This window comes from Bombus fervidus, chromosome 18 (genome assembly GCF_041682495.2).
Source record: "Bombus fervidus isolate BK054 chromosome 18, iyBomFerv1, whole genome shotgun sequence".
In the NCBI taxonomy this organism is placed as follows: domain Eukaryota; kingdom Metazoa; phylum Arthropoda; class Insecta; order Hymenoptera; family Apidae; genus Bombus; species Bombus fervidus.
The window spans coordinates 5,902,588-5,928,885 of NC_091534.1; the positions used below are offsets into that span (position 1 = coordinate 5,902,588).

General features: G+C 36.3%; 3 protein-coding genes and 1 non-coding gene across 12 annotated transcripts in view; 2 read left to right on the forward strand and 2 right to left on the reverse strand.

The window, feature by feature from the left end:
• The window catches only part of LOC139996539 (glucose dehydrogenase [FAD, quinone]-like), an 84,981-nt gene that overhangs the window by 17,565 nt on the left and 41,118 nt on the right, over nucleotides 1-26,298 (reverse strand). The gene's annotated exons all lie outside the window — the stretch shown is intronic.
• Nucleotides 272-23,108, reverse strand: LOC139996529 (uncharacterized). Of its 8 annotated transcripts, none has more exons than XM_072020902.1 (16): nucleotides 22,938-23,107; nucleotides 17,539-17,871; nucleotides 16,943-17,277; nucleotides 13,193-13,469; nucleotides 11,273-11,521; nucleotides 9,648-10,072; nucleotides 7,887-8,145; nucleotides 5,136-6,181; nucleotides 4,471-4,950; nucleotides 4,048-4,395; nucleotides 3,611-3,993; nucleotides 2,588-2,926; nucleotides 2,371-2,447; nucleotides 1,919-2,073; nucleotides 1,414-1,484; nucleotides 272-1,198 (listed from the first exon to the last, which is right to left on the reverse strand). In XM_072020902.1, exons 2-16 carry the CDS (start codon nucleotides 17,742-17,744, stop codon nucleotides 1,031-1,033), a joined length of 4,818 nt encoding a protein of 1,605 aa, XP_071877003.1. In that variant the 5' UTR covers nucleotides 17,745-17,871; nucleotides 22,938-23,107; the 3' UTR covers nucleotides 272-1,030. The 8 variants fall into 8 exon arrangements, with proteins under 8 accessions (XP_071877003.1, XP_071877002.1, XP_071877004.1 ...); XM_072020901.1 differs by having other exon boundaries at nucleotides 4,048-4,401; XM_072020903.1 differs by having other exon boundaries at nucleotides 1,414-1,497; nucleotides 4,048-4,950; nucleotides 22,938-23,108.
• Nucleotides 21,838-26,036, forward strand: Yif1 (Yip1d-interacting factor 1). 2 transcript variants are annotated; one of them, XM_072020967.1, is made up of 4 exons: nucleotides 21,838-21,952; nucleotides 24,823-24,908; nucleotides 24,981-25,313; nucleotides 25,392-26,036. In XM_072020967.1, exons 2-4 carry the CDS (start codon nucleotides 24,876-24,878, stop codon nucleotides 25,917-25,919), a joined length of 894 nt encoding a protein of 297 aa, XP_071877068.1. In that variant the 5' UTR covers nucleotides 21,838-21,952; nucleotides 24,823-24,875; the 3' UTR covers nucleotides 25,920-26,036. The 2 variants fall into 2 exon arrangements, with proteins under 2 accessions (XP_071877068.1, XP_071877067.1); XM_072020966.1 differs by lacking the exon at nucleotides 21,838-21,952 and adding an exon at nucleotides 24,319-24,520.
• Nucleotides 23,735-23,806, forward strand: Trnac-gca (transfer RNA cysteine (anticodon GCA)). Its single transcript has one exon. It is a non-coding gene; the product is annotated as a tRNA-Cys (tRNA).

The following is a 26,298-nucleotide window of genomic DNA, read 5'->3' on the forward strand; positions in this document are numbered from 1 at the left end:
ATGCATCATTAATATAGAAAATTGACCTTATTTATTTATGCATGAATTTATGCATGATAAAAAATTGCACCTGCTACTTTATACAATAACGCAAAGGAAAATTACGGCTGTCTTTATTTTTTGTTCTAAATATGCTTGAGTTACAAATTGATTCAAAAACGTCCTCTTAATTTGAAAACTGCATTTACGTACGTTTATTAAGATTTGTGGGAAAGTTATAAAACGCTTGCTGTCGTTCAAACATGTACGTAAAAATGAGTTTAAGATAATCTGAGTTATGCGATTCGTGATTCTTTTTTATTTTACACAGAATTACATGTTAGCGGATTCCTTTACACAAATATACAGAACCTGTATGTAACATGGTCCCTGCTTTTGCAGGAACGAAATATCTCTTATTGTACACATAGAATAAATTCGTATTTTCTTGACCAGTATTAATGAATACAATTTAATGTAACTCTAAGGTAAGATTAAGAGATCTTTTCAATGAACTTGGACTGAGTCAATCTAGCTTATTTTACAAAAGTTCGCGTTTGTCTTGTCTAATACAATTGAATCTTTATACACAATGTAATTCGCGTGTCATAAAGTTGAGGATCCATGCGTAGAACTTTTTCGATGCAATACATTATACAATCTTACACGTTTATACCATTGATTATTTTTACAGGGATGTTAATGAAATTTATACAGAATACATACTACTTCATACTTTAAGTATATACATGAACCGTTTTCCTCTGGCAGTTTTTGAATTTCTTTTTTGTTTTGCCATACTCATTACTTGAAAATCGGAGAATTAATGTTTTGCCATGAAGCTACAATTTATACTATCGTAGAAAATCCAATATGAAACATTGCATAGTATGAAGTTAAAATTATAATGAAAGTTGCATAATATGAAGATTGATAGAATAGAAGATTGTGTAAAAAAGTATAGGAAATGTTTTTGATATTGCTTCGAATAGAAAAAACGTAATCAAAATCACCACAGTGGGAAGATACAATAAATGCAGTTGAAGACTTCCTAAACGCTTTTGGCATTCCTTTGGATACCGATCGATGATTTCGGCTTCTCGATTTCTTGTTGTGCTTCCCCTCTTACAGTGAACGTTACGTAATATTTTTTCGAACGGTCCAGTCTTTCAGCTGGAAGAGCTATTATTTGTTTCTCTTCTCCATGTGTTACTTCCACCTGCAACGTAGATAGAATTTTTTGTACAATTTCGCAACGTAATTTTTAAAGAAACACGTGCATTACTTATTTTTGTTCAAATAAGTAAGCACAAAAGGATTTCATTTGACACGAACTAACTTGATTGGAATCAAGTATTTAATTATTTAGTATTTAATTATCGCACTAATGCAACTCTTACATAATTATTTTCTATTTAAGTGATTAGATTTTACCCTCATTTGTCCCTTTCCACGGCTCTCTATCTTCGGAAGAAGATCCGCTTGTTCTTGGCCGCCTCCACCTACTGCAATTATAATCTACAATCACAATAGGGAAACTGATTCCTTTTGAAAGTCATTTGGATTGGATTCTCTTATTCAGCATACCATTTCGGAATTATTAATCATAAAAATAGTAACATTCCTTTGAACTTCTTGCGATTATGTATATGTGTCTCATGGATATTCTTTCAAAAAAACCTTGCGAAACTTTTGTGTATAAAAATTTCTTATGAAAGAATTTTCTATTATTTCCCAACTTATTAATTAATTAGAACGTTAATGGAGGAAGGTTGAGATATATTATCGAAATTTTATCATATCAAACGTTGATAATTAAAAGAAATTAAAAAATACAATTAACATTGTATAAATTTTCTTATACGACTATTTCACGTATAAACGTCTGAAATGGAATCCTGAAACTTATTAACTATGGCAATGCACGGAAATAACGTACGATATGTGTACGCAGGGAAAGAAGTGTAAGCACTAGTGGCGTGATGACAGCGGTGAGTTTTTTGGATGCACTGCTTCGCTTCCATACAGAAGTCTGGAGTTGCTGGCCTTTTTTGAATCTTCCTGAGCTGATCGTACAGGAAGGCCTCAAAGTGCCTAGTAAGAAATATTAATTACTTTTTCATTCACAATACTATAAAAATACACGCTAAGTCAATTAAGAAATCATTATGAATGATTTTATAGCATCAGTAAAGTAAACAGCAGCAAACGAGTCCTATATATAGACTTGATAGACTGTCATGTAATTCATATGATACTTTTAAAAAAATTAATTTTAATTACAAAAAATGCACAGACAGGATTAATGGGTATAAAAATCAAAGTGACACAAGAAACGATCTTCTAATTTTTTTTAAACAGCGTATTTTTTTATATTTAGAAAACAATAACCTGAACGTTAAGGGTTGATCGTATTTTGCCACACCAAGGGTAGGTCCAGACATCCCAGCTTTATGGAAAGCATCCACCTGAAACAAAGGATATAATTCAGTGTGATTTTAGAATTTGATTAAGTATTTTGAATTAAATAAAATCTTAAATTCCAATTAAACAGATCAATGGATAGGTTATGTTGCATTTTATAGGGAGAAATAGGCAAGGTTATTACTTGTCTCTTAACCAAAACTTGTTCATTCGCTCTGCCATGACGTATCTGTAGTCTCTTCAGTTCCATCAGTTGGAAAAATATCTTTCTTTCCAAGTGATATCGTCGTAAACTGATTTGGACATCTCTTATTATGGTGTCTTTGTTAAGGGATTGTTGCTTATCGGTGTTTGGACAACATTTCATGATCCTTCTTCTCGGTATCCGTGATACCCTAGGGCTGGGTTCTATGCCACTATCCCTGCCGCCGCTGTCACGGCGTTGTTTCCCTTGCAGTCGACTGACTCTACTTTCCTGAGGACTTAGAACTCGTGTCAAACGAGTTCGAGTACCGGATTGTACCTTTATGAAATGAAGAGAAAATATAATTTTTTTAAATTACGAGAAGACAATCTTTTGGTTGCAATATTATTTACACAATATCTATTGCAATACTATTGTTGATATGATGGTTCAATATTACGAATCAATGTGAACCTATTTCGTACTAAAATATGACATTAAATGGTGAAATGTTCTCGATGGTAGATTTGAGAAAGATGGTCAAGGGAATCTTGCACATTTATGTGCCTTTTCATTTTCACAAATTTCTATCACTGATCGTTACGAATAAATATGAATGATACTCGCACGTTGTTATTAATGTTATAAACATTTCATTTTCAAATTCCACGCACAAGAAGTTTATTTTATCTTTTAAACCAATTATACATACATCTATTTCGTAATTACTAACATTAAAAATTATATTTCATATTTTTATATTGGGTGTATAGTAAATGTCACATTGAATTGCATCATATTAATTTAAAGGATAAAATAAACTTAGAAAAATTGAAATACGGTAAATAATGAAATTTTCCCCATTAAATATGTCACAAAGTATACTGTAAGGAAAGATGTAAGATCAACCGGTTTATCGCCAGTCTCACAAACGATGAGGAAAGAAGACTAAATACTATTTCTATTTTACTTTTCCTACCTACCTACAATTTTAACTTTATATTATTTTTAGAATTAGCCTACTTGGGGTAACGAGTCGGTCGCCGAAGTCCTGCAAACATCATGACCAGCTCGAGACATTTCTTCTTCGCTCGTGCTTGGCAATACCCTGATGACACCCATCTCATTATCATCCTCGGCTTCTGTCTCGTGTTCTCCGTCCTCCCCGATAGCGTCTCTGATCTCCTTGTCAATCTCCTCGTCCTCTTCGTCCCATTCTGGACTCTCAATCACCGCCACTATAGCGCTCCTATCTGGAGAACGTTCTTCTGAACTTTCGAACAAACATTTTCTTACCGACGATTGTCCAGTTTGTCTAATTTTTCCCGTTGACGGTCTCGAGCGTCTGGTTTGCGCCGATTTCGGAGAACTCGAGGAACTTTCGTCGATATATCGAAAGGTCTCTACTAAAAGCACGGGAAACGGTATAAAGACACTCATGGAGTGGTTTCAGTACTCACCTGTCCCCAGTGCGTCTTCCATAGGATGTTTCTTCACTTTTTTAGCTTCGTCTTCATCCTTATGATCTTCTAAATCGGACTTTGCAGGAGACGAGACTTGAGCAACTTCCTCCTCGTCGTAAATCTTTCGTTTCGTGGCGGTTGGTGTATCTGCGCTTAACGATTTGTCTTCCATTAACGCAGAGTCTTTAGAGGATGAGAAATCGACAGATTTTCTACGAACAGTTTGTTCCTTTTCATCCTGTGACTCCTTGCTCGAGCTTTTTGTTAAGCTGGTCGATGTGGCCTCCTTCGTTTGTACGCCGTCAACTGCAATTTCATGGTCCTTCTGCACTTCTGACGTCTTCTCTGCAACTACTTTGCTCGCTTTTTCCGTGGACATTTTCATGGAAACGTTTCTCGTGGAAGATTCGCGCCTCTTACCAAATTCTTTCCTCTTCTGAGTCCCGCCACTCTTTTTGGGACTTTCATCCGACTTCGAAGACGAGGACTTTGATCTTTTTTCATCGAAAGACGCCTTTCTTTTTACGGTCGCAGATTTAACTTTTGATTTACTTTTCGTTTCTTCCGACGTCGACTTTTTCTCTTCTCCTTCTGACGGTGAAACGCCTTCCACAGCTGTCCTTGATGTAGTGTCTTCCTCTAAACGTTTTTCACTTTCCGGACTTTCAGATGTGGTCGCTTTCTCCGAATCTTCGTGATCCTTTACTAAGATCGGCTCAGACACGTCCGTTTTCTCACTACGGGTCTCTTTATCGAGATCCTCGTCAGGTTTTGTTCCAGATGACGCTTCGTCTGATTTGGAAACGAGATCGTCTTCCTGTCGGCTCTGGTGTCGCTGATACTCTCCAGAATCCAACGTGGGACTTTCCGACTCAGTCGGCTCGCGTGCGTCTAACCTGCCTGGAAAGAGGACTCTACAGAAAATTGGCAGAAATCTTTTTTTTTTAGTAAAATCTACAGGAAATTAGCAAAAATGTTTCTTTAACAGTAAGCTAAAGTTTCAATATATTATGCATAAAAATAAATTCAGTAACAATGATATTGACATACTTGCAGTCCAGCTATTATTCCGTTTAAAGTCTTACCTTTCTCGCTTTCATCTTTCCTCTTATCTTTCTTCTTTGCCCCATCACTAAACGAGGTCTCAATTTGATCATCCTGATCTTTTCTCACGTGATCCACGGCTTTCGTGTCTTCTTTCTCTCGGTCTGATTTTTCATCCTCTTTCTCTTGGTCCCGTTTGGAATCTTCCTTCTCTCGACTCTGCTTCGAGCCTTCTTCCTGTTGAATTTTCTCCTGTGCAACCTGCTGTCTCATTTCTTCCACATCTTTCTTCAAACTGGCAGCTTTCTGCACGAGATCTGTACGTGATGCGTCACTCTGCTCTAAAATATCGTCCGCTTTGCCTGGACTAACGTCTCCCGCTATTTCTTGCATCTCGATCACCTCCGTTCTTAACCTGTCGTCGAAGGTGACTTCCTTCGAAGCTTCCGCTACGGATTTTGGCGTATCTGGACCTTGATCTTTATGGACCATCGCTGTCACAACGACGCGTTCCACCGTTTCTTGACTGGTACTGTCGGTCACGTCTCTACGATATCGACTTTCAACGATATTCCCTTCGTTTTGCTTTTCTTCGTCTATCGATGTTCTAGGTGTTTGTTCGCTGTGAAGCGTAGATTCTGTTGGTCCTTGTTCTTTGTCCAGCGAATGCATTCGATCGGTCGTACTCTCGCCATTGTCCGATGTTTTGGATCTGCTGGATTTCAATTTCCTTCTGGTGCTCCTGTGAGTCTTTGTGAATTTCGTTTCTCTTGAACTTTCCCTGGGTGTCTTTGATCTTCTTCCAGACACCACCTTCTCGCATTTCCTCTCCAAAGATTTTCGTACCACTACCACTTCCAGGCTGTCGTCGCTCACGCTTTCATCGTCATCGTCTCTCTTTGAACCCTCCGTTCCATTAGTTTTGCTCTCGTCTTTTCTCGAATCGAATTTTTGCTTCGACCTGTCTTTAGCGCGTTCGTAGCTGTCTGACTCTGACGATAATCCGCTAGAGTCGTGTCTGGATTTCGATGATCGTTTTTTACTTCTTCCTCTTCTCAATTTTCGATCGGTATCATCTTCTTCATACCTACAATATTTTGCCATGATTATTTATTCAAGAGTATACTTTGCAACGAATAATGGATTCGTTACTATTCATATTTAAACTTATGAATACATTGAAAGCTAACCTCTGCAGAATTGTTTGATATTTTATTATTATTTTTAGTTTCCGATTATGATAGTAATCAAATAAAGGAATTGTATTCGTGCGATTTGAAAGTATAGTTTGTGAATGTTTCAATTTATGTTTTCAACATTATGTTTCCCATACTTTCAAACCTGCAAATTCTTAAACCTGCAAACTATCAATCAAACATTTAGGTTTTTAGGTTTTTGTATTTTCAAAATTTCAATCTCTTATACTTTCAAATTAACGAATATTTACGTTTACAAATCTGCGAATTTTCAGCATTTAAAAATTGTCGAGTTCTTTTTCTGTTTTTTCTACGGCGAAAATAAAAAAACATAATGCTTAATAAACGTAAATGAATAGAAGAAGAATATAATTATAAGAGATATGGCGTTCCGGGAGAGACGTCAGGCTTTCGCGATTTCAGTGTTGCCAATATCAAAACATGGCATTGCACGTTTCATTTGCTTTATGCTGTTTGTCTTCCTACGTTAACGAAATTTACTAGTTTCACATCACGGTAGCGATATGGCCGGTGGTGTTTTTAACGGAATATTTTGTAGCTTGTAACTCGGGTGTTCGGATCAGCAAAGGCTTTTGATCACCAATGCTGCACTGCCACTTGTATCTCCGTCAAAGCGCACGTCGAGCTGCCTGCCTTTTTCCTCTATGTCTCCCTATAAGATCGTGTTATATTTCAAAGCAAGTCTACTGCACTTTGTATTTGCATTTTCCTTCGCAATTTGTTCGTCGAGTTCACTTGCACTGTCATAGAACTTAAAAATTTGTAGTTTTTCGAAATGTAGTATTTTTTTATGAAATATTTCTTCGCAGGAATAGGTTATTCGTGGCGTAGCACGGGGAAATACGAAAGTGCGGTGTCTCTCCCGGGCACTTGAGAGATAGGTGCTGCACTTTTAGTCAGCATTCACACGGCGCTTACAACGACACTGCATCAGTGGATGCTAAATGGGCTTAAATGATGCTTTCAATGTTTAAATTACAAAGAACATGCATCGTGCACGATATTATGTGTAACGACAATGGAAGAAAGAGGAGAAGACAACTAAATTACAACTCGGGCAAATTACAATGAAAAATAATTGCACTGACAAACAGAAATAATAATTTCATTGTACTTTATAATTCTATAAAATAAAAATACGTTCTGTGTACAAATTTCGACTATATTAATGCATAAATTTATAAAGACTTGTTTCTTGGCATTTACAGTGTTTTCAACAAGCACTTTCCAACTAACATCAAAGAATCTTGCAGTGAAAAACATAACGAGAAAAATATAAATATGCGTATGTATGTTTTAGGTTGTACAAAAAGTTTCTTTCATTTTATAAAGAAATAATAGATACACAACAATTTTCGTTTTATATCATTTTATTGAATGGTTGTTCTATTGGAACGAAATGGATCATACATAATTCAATAAAAGAATATAAAACAAAAAATCTTGTGCATCTATTATGTCCTTATAAAACGAAAGAAACTTTTGGGGCAGCCTGAAGTATATCTACTGTACGTCAGTTTCCCCAACCGACGTGTTATTCGAGGGAACACCGTATGTAATTTAAACATATCTTACCGTGCTGATTCACTGCGAGCTCTCCTTTGATGATCTTTTTTCGAGGATGACTTCGATAATCTAACTTCTTCCTCGCTGAAGCTCCGGCTATCCTGGCGCGCCAACTTTCTCAAATTTCCTCTTCGTCGCGTTCTCTTCTTAATCCATTGCTCCTCGTAGTATAATTCCGGAAGTTTACAACTACGATCTTGTCTACGCGGACTGCTTTCCGTATCGGTGCTGCTATCCAGATGTCGCATTCGCAGTTTCGTTGAGAATACTGAAATCGATTCGATAAAAATGAAAAAATCCAAAAAAATCCGAATTAAACTATTATGGAAATTGCTTCGAAGGGAAATTGGTAAAAGTTGCAGCATTTACGAATGAAAATTATGTTGTAATACGAAATCGATTATTTGGTAAAATGAACGTACTTGTAATGGTTCTCAAACATGCAAGTAAGTCGGATATTGTCATCACAATTTTTTGAGAAACACTGTGCAATTTATTCACAGTTCTACAACAAGTCTCGGAACATTTAGTTACGATTCTCTGATAAATCTTATAAAATCTAATCATGATCCCCTTTGACAAGTCTCGAACAATTTATTTTCAATTATTACAACCGCCACTATCACCACAATTACTAATCGCAATTAGTATTATCACAACAATAATTTCTTTTCCACTCTCTCACTATTATCGAATAACTTTACAATAATTCACACGTGAACCTTCTAGGATTCTCAGACGACTGGAAGAATTGTAAGATAACTTTCTTGATTCTCAGTCATACTACACTACCACAGTCTTGCAGCTTTCACCACTGACAACATACATTTTTGCCATGTATAACCAAACCTCTTGTCAGAAATCAAATCAATATTTTAACGTAAGCGATATTTCTATATAAACATTGAATCTCTTTCAACATCGTCCTATTCGTATCTCACCGGCGCATCATCACTTCCTTTGTCAAATCACAGCCGTATTTAGCACGTATGACACGTAGCAATCAACAAAAGACTTGGGTATATCGTACGTCTTATGAAAGCGACATTTCTGTTAGAATGAAATGCAAAATTTTACTACAGAGTTCTTACTTTTTTATGTCGTTTCTACATTAGGGTGGAGACAGTTGTGCGTATATATTATAAATAATGTGAAATGAAAAGAGAATATTATCAGATGCAATGACAGACGAAACCCTTTGAGATAAGGAGATCCACGTGGGCATCACTGGGTAACATTATCGATAAAATCTGAATGTATTGGATGGCTCACTTAAATTAAACGATACGTTAGAAATAGAGATATTCATTAAGATATAAAAGTTTCAACAGCGTATGAGAAGATCCCTAACCTCGCAAAAGAATACGATTGTATATAATACATACTAATAAGCTTGTCACAAATGTTCATAAATCTTGTATCATAGACAGGAAGCAATAAATCAGATTTACGGTTTAGTACGACAAATATGCAAATTATGGCTATCTCGTATCGGTATATTAATGGAGATTGTCATTCGCGTGCTATTGATTCTTGTTACAACGAATTATCAAATGTCCCTAGCAATAAAGTTATGAAGAAAAAGTGGTGATTTATAAGAAAAATTTTAACGTCAAATGTTTAGCCAAAAAGTCTGATAATGCGTCTTTGAAACTCATAATATAGAACATACAATTTTTTCTACGCCTAATACACGTTATAAAACTTTTCTTATACTTAGTACACTTTAAAGACATTTTTGTAAATAAATACGTATATACCTGACCTGACCTTTATTCGGCACAGTTTTCTGCATCCTCAATTTTTGTGACGTAGTACCACCGTGCATTTGGATCAATTTCGCGCAATCCCTGTGTCCCCTGTAAAGCGCCGCGTCCAGAGCTGTCATCAAATTGCCTTTGCTAGTTCGGAGAACGGCATTGATCCTCGCGCCATTGTCCAGAAGAACCTTGCACACGTCCAAATGTCCATGAAGGGCAGCCACGTGCAAAGGTGTCTTGCCATCTTGTGTTGCAACATCTAAAGTGCTTGGCCGTTTTTTCGCCAACCATTTGATTAATTCAATCCTACCGGAAGCAACAGCTTCATGGGCGACACCGGTTCCTCGTACACTTCTTGCGTAAAGAGAACCACCGTGCTGGGCAAGAATCTTCAAGGTTTCCAGTTGGCCTTTTGCTGCCGCACAAAGTGCTGGCCTAAAATATTTCAGATTTTTTTTTTTTTAACTTTGAGCTTTCTTTGTATTTTCGTCTAAACTGGATATTTTTCGTACTCTCGTTTGATTTAGCTTTTCTCTTATGTTTCCTGGAAGTCAGATATTACATATTTTAGCTCATTTTCATTTATACATTCATTTTCACTTTTTAACTGCTGGAGTCACATTCCTTAGTTTTCATATCTAAAGGCAACGTCTATGTATGTAAGTATATTGTATCAGAAGCGTGTATCATTATTGATAATGACAGTCTGTCTATATGTAGTATCTATAGACTGCCTGGTGTTGTCTATTATTATGTATGTACGTATGTGTATATGCAAGATAATAGTGTCAATGAACTCTATGACCTATGAATTCTAATTCTATTATTACTAACAGGACAAAATCAATGTTGACGTAGATGCAGTATAGTCGGTAGAAGAAATACAGTAAGGTCGTAAAACTGTCAGGAGTAAATTATTGGTAAAGTATAGGTAGGCCGTAAAGAAAATAATTATAAATTGAAGCATTTTGAGAGATGTAAGGACTTAATTCAAGACGCTATATGTATGATGTGAATCATCAAATGGTATAGTTGAAAAATTGACCCGTTTTTTAACATTACAGGAAAGTAAAAATTATCTAAATTACAATATAAATATAAATTTTCTTATTATTTTAGTTAAATATATAGAAATATAAGATTTCGTTGAGATCTAAATTTAATCAGAAGATAATTTGATTACAACCCTTGCTAAAAAATTTCAAATGTATTTACTGAAAACTTACTGAGTATGAATGCACTCAGTTTAATAAACCTTGTCTTGAGAAGGATGTTCTAATTTCTAACCTCGCTGTTTTGATACCACTGATTAAACGCGTATTCGACTACTACCAAAGACTCTCGAAATAAAAATCTAAACTTCTATTACTTTTGTCGTACATCAAGTTGTTGAAATGCCCCAACAAATCTTTCGTTTATGAAGCTTTTACCATAGAAAGCTAGAACGGGTATTCTCTGAGAATTATGCACATCCAATCTACTTAATAGATTAGTGAAAAATAAATTTCCTGTTTCAATTGACAGCCTCGTTAATATCAATACAATTTTTTTTTTTATTTTAACCGACAAAATTATATCATAACATCGAAGTCTGTGCTTCAATGAACATTCGTTCTAGCTTTCTACAGTACTTACGTTCTACCCTTTCGATCCTGCCGATTCGGATCGGCTCCTAACTTTAGAATTAAGGCTGTGGCATCAGCGTGACCAAGAGTGGCAGCATAATGCAGGGCTGAACATCCATTATCGTCTACGTGATCAGGGTGAGCACCGCAGAGATTCACTAAGGCCTCGACGCACCTAGCGTGACCTCTGGAAGCAGCGCAATGAAGTGCCGTCAGGCCATCCTTGTCTGCAGCTCCTGCGGCAGCTGAGCCACCGGCTCTATATTTTAATTATTGCTTTTAGAGTCATTCGTTTTCTTTTTTCATTGAACATATATCGAAAAACTACTTCCTACCCGATTTTGATAATTTGTATACTGACTTGGGAAAAAATGGAAGGTATCTCAATTCGATGGATATATTTTCTTCTTTCCTTTTTTGGGTTCGCCGAAGTATTCGAAATCGCTTGACCAATCAGGATGATTCCTTTTGCCTCGTAAAGTATATTCTCCCGCTGATCTCGGTAATAAGTTTTTTCGGGTTTATTTATTGTAAACTATTTTCCTTCTTAACAATCTAATTTTTGTTCTCTTATTTTAACAATTTTTATCAACCTTTTCCTGTACACAGAATCGTCGGCCAAATTCTGTCGGTACCATCACAGTGAATTTTGCTTTTAATTCTACATCCGTGGCAGCGTATGCGCATCAGTATTGCTTCACGGCGCGGCGGCTAGATAAAATGACGCCTAACCTTAATTGAATGGTTGTCCGTTACATTTCATAAAATTTACAGAGGAACGTAAAAACAATTCATTGTAGCAATGAAAGAAGCAGCTGGTGTAACATACAGCATTCTTCCACTTTGAAAAAGAAATATTAAGTTAATAATGAGAAAGTAATTTATTAATCGCAAACACAACATTGGGTATAAAAGTCATTGTTTTTGACATTGGCAAGTAAATTTTTGGGAAGTCATAAAAATAATTCTTTTGTTTAAACGTACTTGGCAATATACCTTTCTTCCACTTCTTCGTTACTGCTTACTTTCTTTTCAGCTATACACAGCTCCTGGCCTCTAGTGGCATTATCGAGTACTAAGAACGTTGCCGAGGTCTTCTACATCATATTGGGCCTTATCCCACGGAAATTTCTTAGGTTTAGATTAGGTGTCATTTTATCTGGCCGCCACTGTGGAACGGCCGGTAAACAATACTAACGCGTACCCTGCTACGAACGCACAATTATAGGCAGAATTCTCTATACCGACTGGTATCGAACTGGTACCGACAGGTTTTAGCGAATATCTCAAAAATCAAGACCGACTGCCATTTATATGTATAGGAAAAAGATATTCAGCATGCCGAGGTTTTCGACACATTTCAGAATCATCGAAATCGGAGAGGAGATAGTTTCTCTGCAGTTCCACCATATAATATGTAAGTAGTTTTAGAATTTCAATACACATTCGTCTTTCACACATAGTCAGATCATTTCTAGATCTCATAATTATATATTACGGTACTTTCGGGATCTCGGTACGTTCATATGCAGTTGCATAGTTTCGAGATCTCGATATGTTCGCACGCAGTCGGATAGTTTCGAGATCCTGACGAGTTTTATACTTTCGAAAGCCGGCTCGATCCCGCCCGAGTTTTGCCGACCCGTTCCGAAGCACGAAAGTCTCATGAATTCGAGAATCAGTTAAAATATTTCATATATTTTACGATATAAATATTTAACGTTGCAAAATTCAATTCTAATTCCAGTGAAGTCACTCACGAATGTGTTGTTAGTTTTAAAAAGAATTATTTTTTCAAATTACCATTATGTATTGTTAAAATTTTAAGCGTCATTCTTTGCGCGATAAGCTACCTTAAAATAGAATTGTTTTCGGCGTTAACGTTTAACGACAATGAAAGACCGCGTAATCGAATGAAATCAAACTTTACCTTGCTAAAGCCAACACAGCTTCCACGCTACCGGCACTTGCCGCCCATAGAATCGGCTGTCTTCCATCTTCGTCTTTCGCGTTCACATCGGCACCGAATTCCAGCAGAGTCTGGAGAACTTTCAAACCAACTTTCTTAGGTACAGCAAGTTCCGCAGTCGCGGCTGCACCACAACACTGAGCGGCATAGTGAAGAGGAGATCCTCCGCGAAGGTCGGGTGTGGATGGCCGAGCACCCGCGGCTAACACCAAGCGAACACATTCTGCTTCCCCGCACACTGAACAACAAATGAACATACATTTTTATTTCTTTATCGAATTTTCAACTTTGCATGTGTTTATCGTAATATAATTGTTTGCTAACAAGTTAAATTTTTGAAACCTTTTTCAGTAGGTATCATAATTGGGAAGATAGCAATTCAAGGTAATTTAGTTTTTAGGTACAGTTGTAATGTTTCAAGAGATTTGTTGCTTACAATTTTTGTATTGCTTATCGAAGTGACCATTTAATTGTTTTTTTTTTTTTTTTTTTATTACTTTTAGTTTCCAATTACTTCCAGTAAATTAAATATCAATTAAAATGCCTTTTCGTAATTTTCTAATCGTACATAAAATATTCCCTAAAGCTGCTTATTAAAGTGTACATAATGTACTCTGTAATGATATTAATAAGAAGTAAATAAATATTTTTATGGCTATTATTAATCAGCATAATACCATTAGTACTGCAGCAATTTAAATAAATTTAAATTTTAAATTCAATATATATAACTTCGTTGGTCTCTTGCTTTGCAGATGTCGTAATGAACTACATAAGAGCTTGGATTAAACATTTTGAATAGGTCTCTGTTTTTATACCAAGAAATTTAAGGTGGCCAGTTATTTTAAATATAAACTTAGAAATAAATTTATTACGCATATTAAACTAACAAGGAACATTTTTCGCTACGATGATAAAATCAAACCATTTGGTAAACATTATGTCGCAAGAATTAAAAACATCATTATTATGCGTAAGCGTGTAATTTTTTATTTTTTGCTTTCTTTAAGTAAATTACCATACAGTTTTATTTTTTGCCAATGAAAAATGCAAATGAATAATATTAGCAGTTATTATACAAGACATATCAACTTTATATAACATATACAAAAATATGTTTCATCTGAATTAACATCGTCTATAAGTTTCCAACAGTAAACAAACTAATTTTTATGCGAAGTATTTTTTCGAAGCCGTCGCCTTTCTAAGAAAAACATATCAACAACTAGTGTATATGTAAGCCAAACAAATCGCGTAGTATAGACTCAGCAATGGTAAGATAGATTTCCTTCTACCACAGTTTGCTTGTCTTCGATAATAGGCTTGCAAGATAGCATCGTGTCCCGTGTGTCCGTATTCGGAACACTCGGCGAGTAACGTTACAAACGATAAAGCAGCGACATCGACAAGTAGGTCGGAATATTACTTGGTGAGAAGTTGCCTTTGTTGCGTCCGCGCTTGCAACTCGAGGCGTTCGTGAATTACACAGATGCGACTCATCGATAAAGAAAACTTTCTTTTTCATACCGTAAATCCGACAGACGAACGCAAAACATGGGCAATTGCGGTGTACGGCTATAAATCTCTGGTCATTTGAATACACCAAGGACGACTATGGTCAATCTTTCGGTTTATCTCGGCGTGGGTCTCGCTTGCGTGTTCCTTAGAGAACCGGAATGACGTCACCAGAACTGACCCACTAACCTTACCTGACCAATACTGAACCCTTATTTTATCGGAGATTAGTAGAAAAGATACGCCCTGTAATTCACAGTTTCCGCAACTTCTAAGGAATCGTTACCGAGCTCGTGTGGCTGTTTGCGATTCGACCTTTCATCCGGCGAAATTAAAGCTGGCTCTTTATAAGCCAATTTATGCCCACTTTCCACCGCGGACTTAAACGACGCTTTGGCTAATCTTGATCGCCAGCGTATTCTCTGACCGTAAAATTACCATTCACGCAAGATGTAGTCATTGTAAATTGAATATTACATGCAGAGTGTAACGTTTGGATGAGCAAGAAAAGATTTCATACAGAGTGCGATTGGGACTATAGAAATGTACAGGTAAGGATTTCTTTTACGCGTGTAAAGATAAATGGAAGTTATAGGTTAAAATTTTTCCATTCGAAGGTTCATTTCCCAGGAATGGGTTTGAAAACTCGACTTTGAAAATTCATTGCATACATATCATCGCCTTGCTGGAAGCGAGTGACTCTATTAGGAAAGGATATTACGCGGAGGAAATTCTTGGGGAATACAATTTTTCAAGTGTTACAGAAAATGACTAGTAGCTTGATTATTTAACGATGGACAAACTTTTTTTACAAATTCTAATATTAGTCTTTGGATTTCTAAGATCTTTCTATAATATCCATTATATAAATATATGTGCTTTTGTATTGTTTATACTGTTAACGAAAAGGTTAGAACAATCTTTGAATTATGATATTCTTGTTATATATTATAATTTTGTACAACATAAAAGAATGTTACTCCCATCTTTCTTTTGAATTCAAATAAAACTCTTGCTTGCAAAAGATGGAACAAATTTTCTTCCTTTATAAATCATCCTCGATAGACTGAAACTATGGTTAACATACGCTGACTACATTACTAGGGAATCTTTTTAGAAAATATTTTTATGAAATTTTAAATACACCAGCGATATTCCAAGTGATAGGCGGAACACCATGTATAAAATATTGTTGTTTACAAAGAAAGTGCCATGTACAATGTGTCTAGTTTATCTCGAACCGCTCAAATATTTGGAAAAACATGAAAGATAGACAGATCTCAGGCAAAGATTGCAGTGCAGCGAATGATGCGAAAGACACAGATTTGTAGCGTTCTAAAAACCTCCAAACGCGAGCTATAAAGATACGTACTAATGAAAAGACGTGTCTGTTTAAAAATTGTAACGTGTCCTTCGCAGGAGGTTTCCAAGTCGCCATAGAGTCAAATACATAAGAGTACAGTATACCATGTATTTGAAATAGTTAAGTGGTTCTTGATAAACCGGGCATACTGTATGTACAGATTAAACGTAAAATGAGGAGAAAATAACGGGAAAGATAGAGTGACAGATAAGGTTAGGTCGATTGATTCGAAGTATGTACACATCTAAGTGATTTCCAAGAACACACAAACTTTTCGGTAAAATACGTAATTCGAATTTATGGTGTATGTACGTATATGAAATACATCAGGAATGCCACGCAATCAAACAATTATGAGGCAATTGCAAATAAGGCTATTTAGGGAGTCCTTGGCAAGAGTTATGCATTACTAATCGTCAGAACGAAATTACAACGAAACAGATCGAAATATACGAAACGCGAATACATGGAAAGGTAGAAGCAATAAATAATAAAAGAAATGCATAAATTGATAAGTAAATGTATATATATATATATGTATGTGTGTGTACATATCGTGCAGTAATAGTTACACTCGTATGGCGCTAGTGTAATCGCTAGACTGCGGATTTTTATGCGCTTTGGTACGTGAAATGTGAAACGTAAAAATCCATAGAATGCAGGTAACGTAAAAAATGTCACAATGACCATTATAATATTCAGCAGGGAAAATAATTTTCTATTTACGTTACGTTCTTTTAATCGTATACAGGTAAACACGAATCTGCGTAAGTATCCTCAGTCTAGTGGTCATCGATCGTCATAGCGTTAAGGATTAGTGATCATGAAAATACCAGTCGCCCAATGAAGAACACTGTGTCCCTCCAGATCCTTGGCATTCACGTCAGCGCCGTTTGCCAATAGAACAGCCACTAATTGCGTATCACCTGCGATGACAGCCAAATGAAGCGGCGTGTGTCCTTCTGCGTCTGGTGCATTTACCAGTTCCGGTGCTGCCGCCGCGACGGCACCCGCGGTTCCAGCGTCCATGCAATAGTGAAGCGCGTTCCTCAGGGTACGATCTCTGTAGCCAACCGTTTCCTCTTGCTCTCTCAATAGCCTTAAAACCCTGGCTCTGTCGCCCTGTTGGCAAGCGTGCATCAAAGGCGTGGCGCCGATTTGAAGCACTCTGGAAAAGTTGAACGACGTCCTTTACACGCCGAAAGAAAATCTCGCGGAAATTATGTACGAGGAGAAAGAAAATATTCACGGAACTTGTTGGAGAAATTTCAAGCAGAACGGGCCTTCCTATTTGCCGGCGTTTCGCAACCGCGACTTCTTCAAACGTTTTTTTAACGATGCTTCAGCTTACGCGTAAGAATCGAGACCCTGCTGCTAAACAGCGCAGCGGTTGAATAAATGCATGCATCGATCGCAGGGGAAAGTGTACCTGTAAGGCCTTTTTTTCTGATGATCCTGATACCGTACGGCGCTGGGCACATCACGCGACCACTGAGTTCCAGGCGTTTTCTGCCTCTGACGATGATTCCTGTATGGTGTCAGCGGGGGCAAGGACACGTCGGCCACACTTTTCTGCTGCTTCGGTTTTGGCTTCTCCTGGACCTTCAACGGGATCGGTGGAGTCTTAGTGTCCATGCCCGTCTCTGCCACCGGTTCACAATTGGTCTGACCTCGCGTGGAAACATCTTCCGCCCTCTCGGCCGATCGAATTCATCGCGCCGAAGAGAATGTCCGGTTCCTCTACCCGTGAACTGGGTCAGCCCTTCGAATAAGATTCCATGTAAACTTTGCTCGAATTTGTTTGTACGAATTTTTAACAGATTCCACGCAATCTTTTTGCGTTATAGTTTCTTTGGTATTTAAATGAATACGCGTATATATGAAACGAAAATCGGAGTGTATACTGTAAGCTGTAAATTTAAGTTGCTTTCTTGTTGCGTGTAGATAGCAGATTATGTTAGTAATTTATCGAAAAAAAAAAAAAAAGAAGGTTATTGCAAAGATTTAGAAAATGGTTTTCGAGTCAGGGAAACCTTCTGTTTCATAACTCAGATTTATTTGGTTGTCAGAGGTTTCGCTCTCTGTGTTTTTAATTTATATTATTATATTATAATTTATAATTAAGATCGAAGGAACAAGTAAACAAATGGATAATTAAAAGCAACAAATGTAATTGCAAAACTCATTGCATGATCATAATTATGATCATAATTAAATAATTGCATGATCATAAATAAGTAATAAAAGTTACCACTATAAAATTAACAATAAAGAAGTTACAACGTCATTAATATTTAATACTCTTTTATGTCACATAATTATCCATTATTCGGTTATTATAAGCGTGTAATTAATGTACATTAATAAGAACTGATCGTGAATGAATGTAAAACGAGGGCATTTCCTCGGCTATTTGATGTCTTTCCCACATTTTTTACAAGCTAATTCTAGCACTGTCCATTGTTAAATATTGTCTGGCTGAAACGCTTTAATCAGTGCGCGCCAGGAGTAAACACAGCCACTGCGTGACTGACAGCGAACACCTTACAGTTTACAGCAATCGCAACAATAATCGCTACAGAACTACTCACGGACATGCCCGCAGCGTTGCAGCAAATCCACCAAATTTGATAACGTGGCGACGCGACACGGTGAAAATTTCTATGCAGATTTTTTTAATATCCGTAAGTAAGTTTCGTCGATATCGATCGTGCGGAAAGTTTCCGGGAGGATTCCGTTTTTCAAAGTAAAAATAGCGAATGGTTTGGATAATGATTAAATTGATTGACACCGAGACCTCGTTCTCGTACGAAACAGCCGACACGATCGCAGATCCCATCAGAAGTTTATCACTAAACTCGACCCGAATTTAAAGCTCGGTTACTGACCACGTGGTGGATTGACCAGGTCACTCGCTGCCATAGAAACCTAACGCCACAACACCTATCACTCGTCGAGAGCTATTATGCCGGGTTTCATGGCAAGGTCGACATATCTCCAATTTTCGTTTCTTTCTCCCCTACATCGTTTCCCCCGCCGTGCGATTAAAACGTGCAAATGGAACTCGCAAGACATTGAGCGACCGACAAAGCGTCTCGCGCCTGCTTCGTCGAACAACGAATTCAAATAATTGCAGAAGCGAGGAAAAAAAATTCGAGTAACTCGATCATATTTCATATTTCAATGTCGCGTAAAGTGGTATAGAAAATGGAGGAGAAAAGGAAACGAAGGGAAGCTTGTTCATTTCACTCGCTCCTTTCTTATCGCGAAGCGATCACTTTCCACGCGAGGCTATTATTACAGTCGATATTGAAATTTTAATCGTTTTGCTTAAGCGTTCAACGACGTAAGCGGCGCTCGCTTTCTTACGTATTGCGCGAGCCAACAAACTCTGTACGCTCGTTCTAACTCGTTTTAAGCTGCAAGGATAGGAGCGCCATAAGAGACGAAGAAGTATGGCGTAGTCTGAAGATTCGGCGTATAATTTGAAAGACGTATGCGGCCGTGGAAAATAGAGCGATGTGAATCGATTGATCTTCAAGGGAAAAGAAGTTTGATAAGAAAACTAAAGACGAGCAGCTGTGCACGCTACTGGCACAGTAGCACTGAACGAAATTGACTCTATCGGACGTGTTGACGAGTGCCCTTGAGGTTCGCCGTGAAACAGGGCAGTCTAATTTGAGTGGACTATGGAAAGTACAAAACCCGATCGAATCTACACTACAGCCGTGATTACGATCACAGCGAACCACGAATTACAGCCACACGAACTTTAATGACATTCTACTCAGAAAGAAAGTTTACTCTATGCAGAGCAAGATTAACAGATCGTACGTATCTCTCGTGTCGTTAAAAAGCGAGACTTTAACGAAGCACAGAGGATAGATAGACGTTTCAAATTTCTACTTTGATCGCTGTTGTCAATGAAACCCATTTCTACCAAATTGGATCACTTTGACAGATTCGTTCCGTCACGCTCGAAATGCAGAAAATCGTTTCCTAACCTATACATGCATCATCGAAAATGCAATTTGCTCTGCACCTCGAACAGTGTTACCATCGTTCTTAAACAGCAGCGTCTACGTTCCTAACCTGTTTCCCGTCACGTGTCACGCTATCGTGGAGGTGGAACCAGACTTCCAGTCAGTTTATAATGTGTGTAACGGCGTGGAAGAATCGATAGCGGTTTTCAAGTAACGATCTATTTTTCCCTGAAAATCCTACAAAGGAGGGAGATTCGTCCTGGCGAGATTCGTTTTTATCAGCGACGAATCGATCCGATTATTCGACCGTCACTTCGCACGGATACTTCTGTTGCCCGGTGCGTTCAAAAAAATGATGTATTTGGTTGGCCGAGAAGTTTCTTTCGTTTCATAAGATGATAATAGATGAACGACGATTTCTGTTTTATATTATTTTATTGAATTAGGTGTAATCGATTTTGTTCTATTTCTATTATTATGTTCGTGCATAATTTAATAAACTAACATAAAACAAAAAGATTGTGCGTCTATTATTTCCTTATAAAACGAAACGAAAGAAACAGGTTAGGTTTTGGAAAACATAATACGTTCAACAGCATGCCGATCGTAAGAACTTGAAATATTTTTAATTTATATACTATTTTTATTTTATTTCATTTAATAATATTTAAATACTTGAATAATTATCGTCAAGGATTGGCTTCTTGTATCTTTAGACGATCGGCGAATCGCGATAAAAATCGATCTCAAACTAAGAAGAAAATACTATCAAATACATAGGAGCGAAGAAAGTATTTCTTTTTCAATTCATTGAATAATCGTTTGTAGAAGAAAGCTCTTCGTATATTTTTCAAATTAACATGGTCACGTCAGCCTATAGAACATTAATACCTCTTTAACCTAACTTTTAGTTACATCGTAGCAGTGGGATTTTTGAGAAAGTTAACCTTGTAAATAAATAACACATTCAAGAGTCTTCAGGTTTCATGACTCCCTACAAATTCTGTTCTTACGTTTACTTTCATCTTACTCGTTATTTATCACCATATGAACTATACCTAATTATTTTAATAATTATCCTGCTGATTGGTCACTCATACCTAATCGAGAATTGTACGTGTCATAAACCAAATCGCAAAGATTCAAGATCATAGAAAAGGATCTGTCAGTATCGGCAAATTTGCAAACGCGTGACTTATGAAATTCCGTTAGTAGTGTCAATTGGATCGCGAGAGAATTCAAAAAATTCTATGGTGGAGAGAAGTCGAGTCGTCGTAAAAGCGCCACGCGTATCGACGAAAGGAAAGCAACTGGGCCTAACAAGTAGTGCAACACCTTGCAAGGAAGAAAGTAAAAGCGGCAAGAAACACGACATCTCTACAACGTTATGAATATAGTGAACGCCAGCAAGAAAAGTGCATTCTACATTTCAAGAGCGTTTCTGCTGGAGCACTGAATCAGCGTGGTGCTGTGTAACGAAGTGGCGAACGTTTAGTGATATCTATACACACGTACAACGAACCCACGTGCACGTGTTGCCGTAACGCGGCGATGACTGAAAATCGTTATTTCGTTGATTCACCGTGCCGCACGTCGATCGTTATTGCTCCGTTAATAATTCGCGGAGGCCTTCGTTCCTTCGTGATGGCGTGTCGTTAATATTTAATGATAACATCTCCGGTTTCACGTGAGTTTACTTGCGCTGCGCAGTAACGTCGTGAGAACGTTTGATTAATCGCGTTTATTGGTGACCAAACTGATCGTTTCGATGGTCGATCGACAACAGAACACGAAAACGATCACAGTCGTACGAACAATCATGAGAATCGATCTGAAGCAAGCGGCAAGCGCATGATCGAGGTAAGAGGAATTTTTAACTCGAACTCGTAGTTTCTCGTTTCTATGTTGCTCTCACTTCAACAAACAGAAAAATAATTTTGCTCAAAAGAATTTTGCTTAAACTCGAGATGTTGTTTATTAACGTTAGAAAAATACGATCGGAAAGAAAGAACGAGGCGCAGTTGAGACTTATCCTTTGATTCGTTGCGTGCTTATTTGAGAAAATTAATGAAAGTGAATGTGAGTTGGTAGTATTAGCGTGTTTGAAGTAAATCGAGTAGCTACTCTTCAGATAAGCCCCGTATCGTAAGCGTACTTCATTGATGAATATGTTATCCGGATTTCGTCTGTGAATAACACGTAGAATAGCTTGTCGTGGAAAATGTGCGAGAAATTATTGTTAACGCGTGACAAACAAAACGCTAGTTTGAAGGTAAATATAATTGACGAAGCTGACAAATTGCATATTATAATTGCTAATGCGGGAAAATTAAAAATTACGTCGCATAATGTAACGGTAGGGATTAATAAATATTTTCATATTAACTTTTTATCATAGGCTTATATAAAACTCCATTGTATATAAATATTATTTACATAGTTTTACAGTGTTATGTTATGAAAAATGTAGATGTGAAATGTATGACTGCGTAAGTATGTAGATATGTGACCATCTACAACTGCTTTCTGTGCGATACACATGTACAATGTCTGTCGGTGTAACAACAGTCGTCTCGTTGCTCACAAATTCCATTAATTTTATTTCTTCTATAAGCTTTCGTCTAGAAAGTTTTAACATGTAACTTAAAAAATGATAAGGTGCCTGAAAGTATATATACAAATGTATATTTATCATACTATTAAAATAACGTGTTTTACTCGGAACGTGAACCACCGTATCCGAGGATTACACGTGCGTTTCATTGCCAGTGATAACGTTTGAATTCGATAGAGAGTGCCGAAAGAGCGAATAATATGAGACAATGTTGTTTTGCTTAGAACTTACTTTCTGAAAAATTGCGCTCCCAGCTTTTGATTATTTCCCATTGCGAGGTGTAATCTTGAAAAATGTATTTGCCACTGATTGACGCATCGTCCACGAGGTTTATACGTTTCAAGAACTCTGAAGCGCACCACACGAGGGTGGGACGCGCACTGACATCCCTTTGATACCGCGGCTAGTTAATGTAAAGGTTGCCTAGTTACCACCGTCTCAGTAACGTATCAACAGAGGCAGAAACATTTATATGTCTCTGTGACTGGAATTGGATCTTTGCACTTATTACTTAGGTCTATCTTGTATCCTCGACTGATTTACTGTCTCAATTTTCTATCTTTAATGACAGTAGAAACATAAATTAACAACATAGATACGATACTAATTAATTCTACGGTGTTATTCATTGATATTCATCGTAATTAATCTTTCATAGAAAAGGATTAAGTGGAGTAATGAGAAAACTACGCGTGAATGAAACGGTATATGTGCAAATACGTCTCTTTTATACTTTATATTTTATTTTGATATAAATATGTTCCTATTATACATCATCGTAATTCGTTATTTTTAACATATTTTAGTATATAAAGAAATTTTTAGTAATAAATATCCTATTAATAAGTGATCTGTATCTTTTATTTAAAAAATAACAGCGAGATTTTAAACTTTAATTAATAAATGTTGAATTAATAATTGGATAATATGTTTATTGAAATTAAGCAATGAATAATTTTGTAAGTAAATAAAATATATGTATATAATATTACTATAAATTGTACTATTAGAAGATATTCAATACCACAGGGGGTATAGCTCAGTGGTAGAGCATTCGACTGCAGATCGAGAGGTCCCCGGTTCAAACCCGGGTGCCCCCTGATGATTATTTTTTGCTCTATTTCAAACCTAACTTTTTAAAATTCATATTTATTGGTATAATATATTATAATATAGGTATTATATTTATATATTACAATATATAAGAGGATAGTTTAACATTTTAACCTATAATACTATAGTATGAATAACTACAAAGCATATTATCCTATGTAATATGATAAGATCTGCAGGTATTGTCAGATACTTACGAGAATATTGTAATACATATTTTAAATCGTATATTTACGCACTTATTCCATATATGTACATCTCTTTAAAAATATATAAAATAATTTTTTACATTCCCTCTTTTGATATTAGGCTTAATCAGCAAATGATTGGACATTTGGAAATGAGCAGTTTGTACAAGAAATTTTATTGAAAGAATTATTCAACAAATATTTAAGTTGCAGAAATCACTAGTAGTCAATAATTATGTTAACTAGAGTAATTTAAGGACATTTGCTACAGCATGACAGACTTACAATGTATTGAGATTGAGAGTGGGAATAATTGTAACTTCTCAACGCAGCGCAACGTATGACGTGCTATGGCGACGTGTAGCATGCATTGTTTTCAAGTTTCTTTGTGAAAAATATCGGGTCTGAACCCGCAAGTAATACAATTTTGATTAGTATTTGGTGCTTTTAATAAACAGTTCAAGGAATTCAATTCGAAAATCATGAATTACAATCATTCAAGTCCGCGGCGAGGTAAGTTTGTTGAATCGTGAATGTATGTTATTTTATCTCTTGAATACATTACTATTTGTGGATTAGATTTGATAGTGTAATGAGTTTATTTTAATAAAAATAATGTATTTATTTATTAATATATTTTACATTTATTGAAGAATATGGGTACAGTATAATATAATATTACGAGACCTTATATAGAGGTTATGATTTCCAAGCCTCTCTTATTTAATAAAGTTTTAACCTTTATATATGAGATAGTCATGTTTTATTATAATAATATTTTGTGTAATGTTATTTAAATGAGAAATTTTTAATAGGGAAGCCGAAAAGATTACTTGATCCATCTGCTGGTATTTCTGCATCAGCATCGATGCCTCAAAGCCCATACATGTATAATCAGCAGGTAAAGATTAACAGGCGTACTTATTATAAGTTATTATAGAATATGAGAACTTGTTCTTGTTTGGTCTAACAGATTCCTATGGATAATGGTATAGTACCAGAGTATGGTTACAACATGCCAGAACAACAGCCTCCACCATATGGATTTAATGTGACACCGATGCAACATTACCTACCTCCTGAAAGTCGTGGTGATGAATATGCAACCTCACAATTTGCGACGCAATTATTGACACAGCCAGTAGTTACAAACATGGCTGTACAATATGGAAATGTTTTGGTTGGATCTGGAAAACAGCAATTTGAAAAATATGTGCCAGTTTCAGCTTTAAAATATTATTTTGCTGTTGACACAAATTATGTTGCTTCGAAGCTAGCTTTGTTATTTTTTCCATTTACTCATAAAGTAGGTTATCTTGAATCTAGTAAATAGAGCTTAATTATCTTCAAATAAACGGAAATAAACGATTAATATTTTTAACAGGACTGGTCTGTGAAGTACGAACAAGATGCTCCATTGCAACCACGTTATGAAACAAATGCACCAGACATGTATATTCCAACAATGGCGTTTTTAACATACATAGTTTCAGCTGTATTAGTTTCAGGAACTCAGGAACGTTTCACTCCAGAACAGTTAAGTATTTTGGCTAGTACTGCTCTTGCCTGGGGAGTCATAGAACTAGTTGTGCATATTGTAAGCCTCTATGTGATGAATCTTGAGACAAGTCTTTCAACATTAGATTTGTTAGCTTACTGCGGTTATAAATATGTTGGTATGAATACAGCTCTTCTGGTTTCCTTATTATTTCGAAAATTTGGCTATTACATAGTTTTATTGTACTTCAGCGCATCTTTAGGGTTTTTCCTTATACGGTCACTAAAGCTAAGAGTCATTCCACAAAATAGCCCGTACACAGCTTCTGGAAATAAGAGGAGACTCTATTTTATACTATTTGTAGCAGGTATTCAACCTGTGCTAATGTGGTGGTTATCTTATCACTTGGTTTAATCAGTAATAATATGGAAAGAAATTGAAATACGTTCAAATAAAAACGAAATATGTATATTTATTTGATTATTCACATCATATGTGCATTTTTATAATAAAAATTTCTTCCAAAAATTACTTATTATTTATTAAATGTACCTGCTATTTATTATAACCGTTGTTAAATACGTTTGTATAAATTAAGTTATAAATAAAAAAAATTATGATAATCGTAAATTATTTCAAAGTTTTAACAGTCTCATAATATTCATATAATATTTATTAATCAATCATCGTGAGTTTCGAAATATATCTGAGGAATATTACCGACCGTGCGATTGCTTCGCGAGCGTGTTTCCATAGTAGGTATGTACATGCATACACACACATTGATATAATT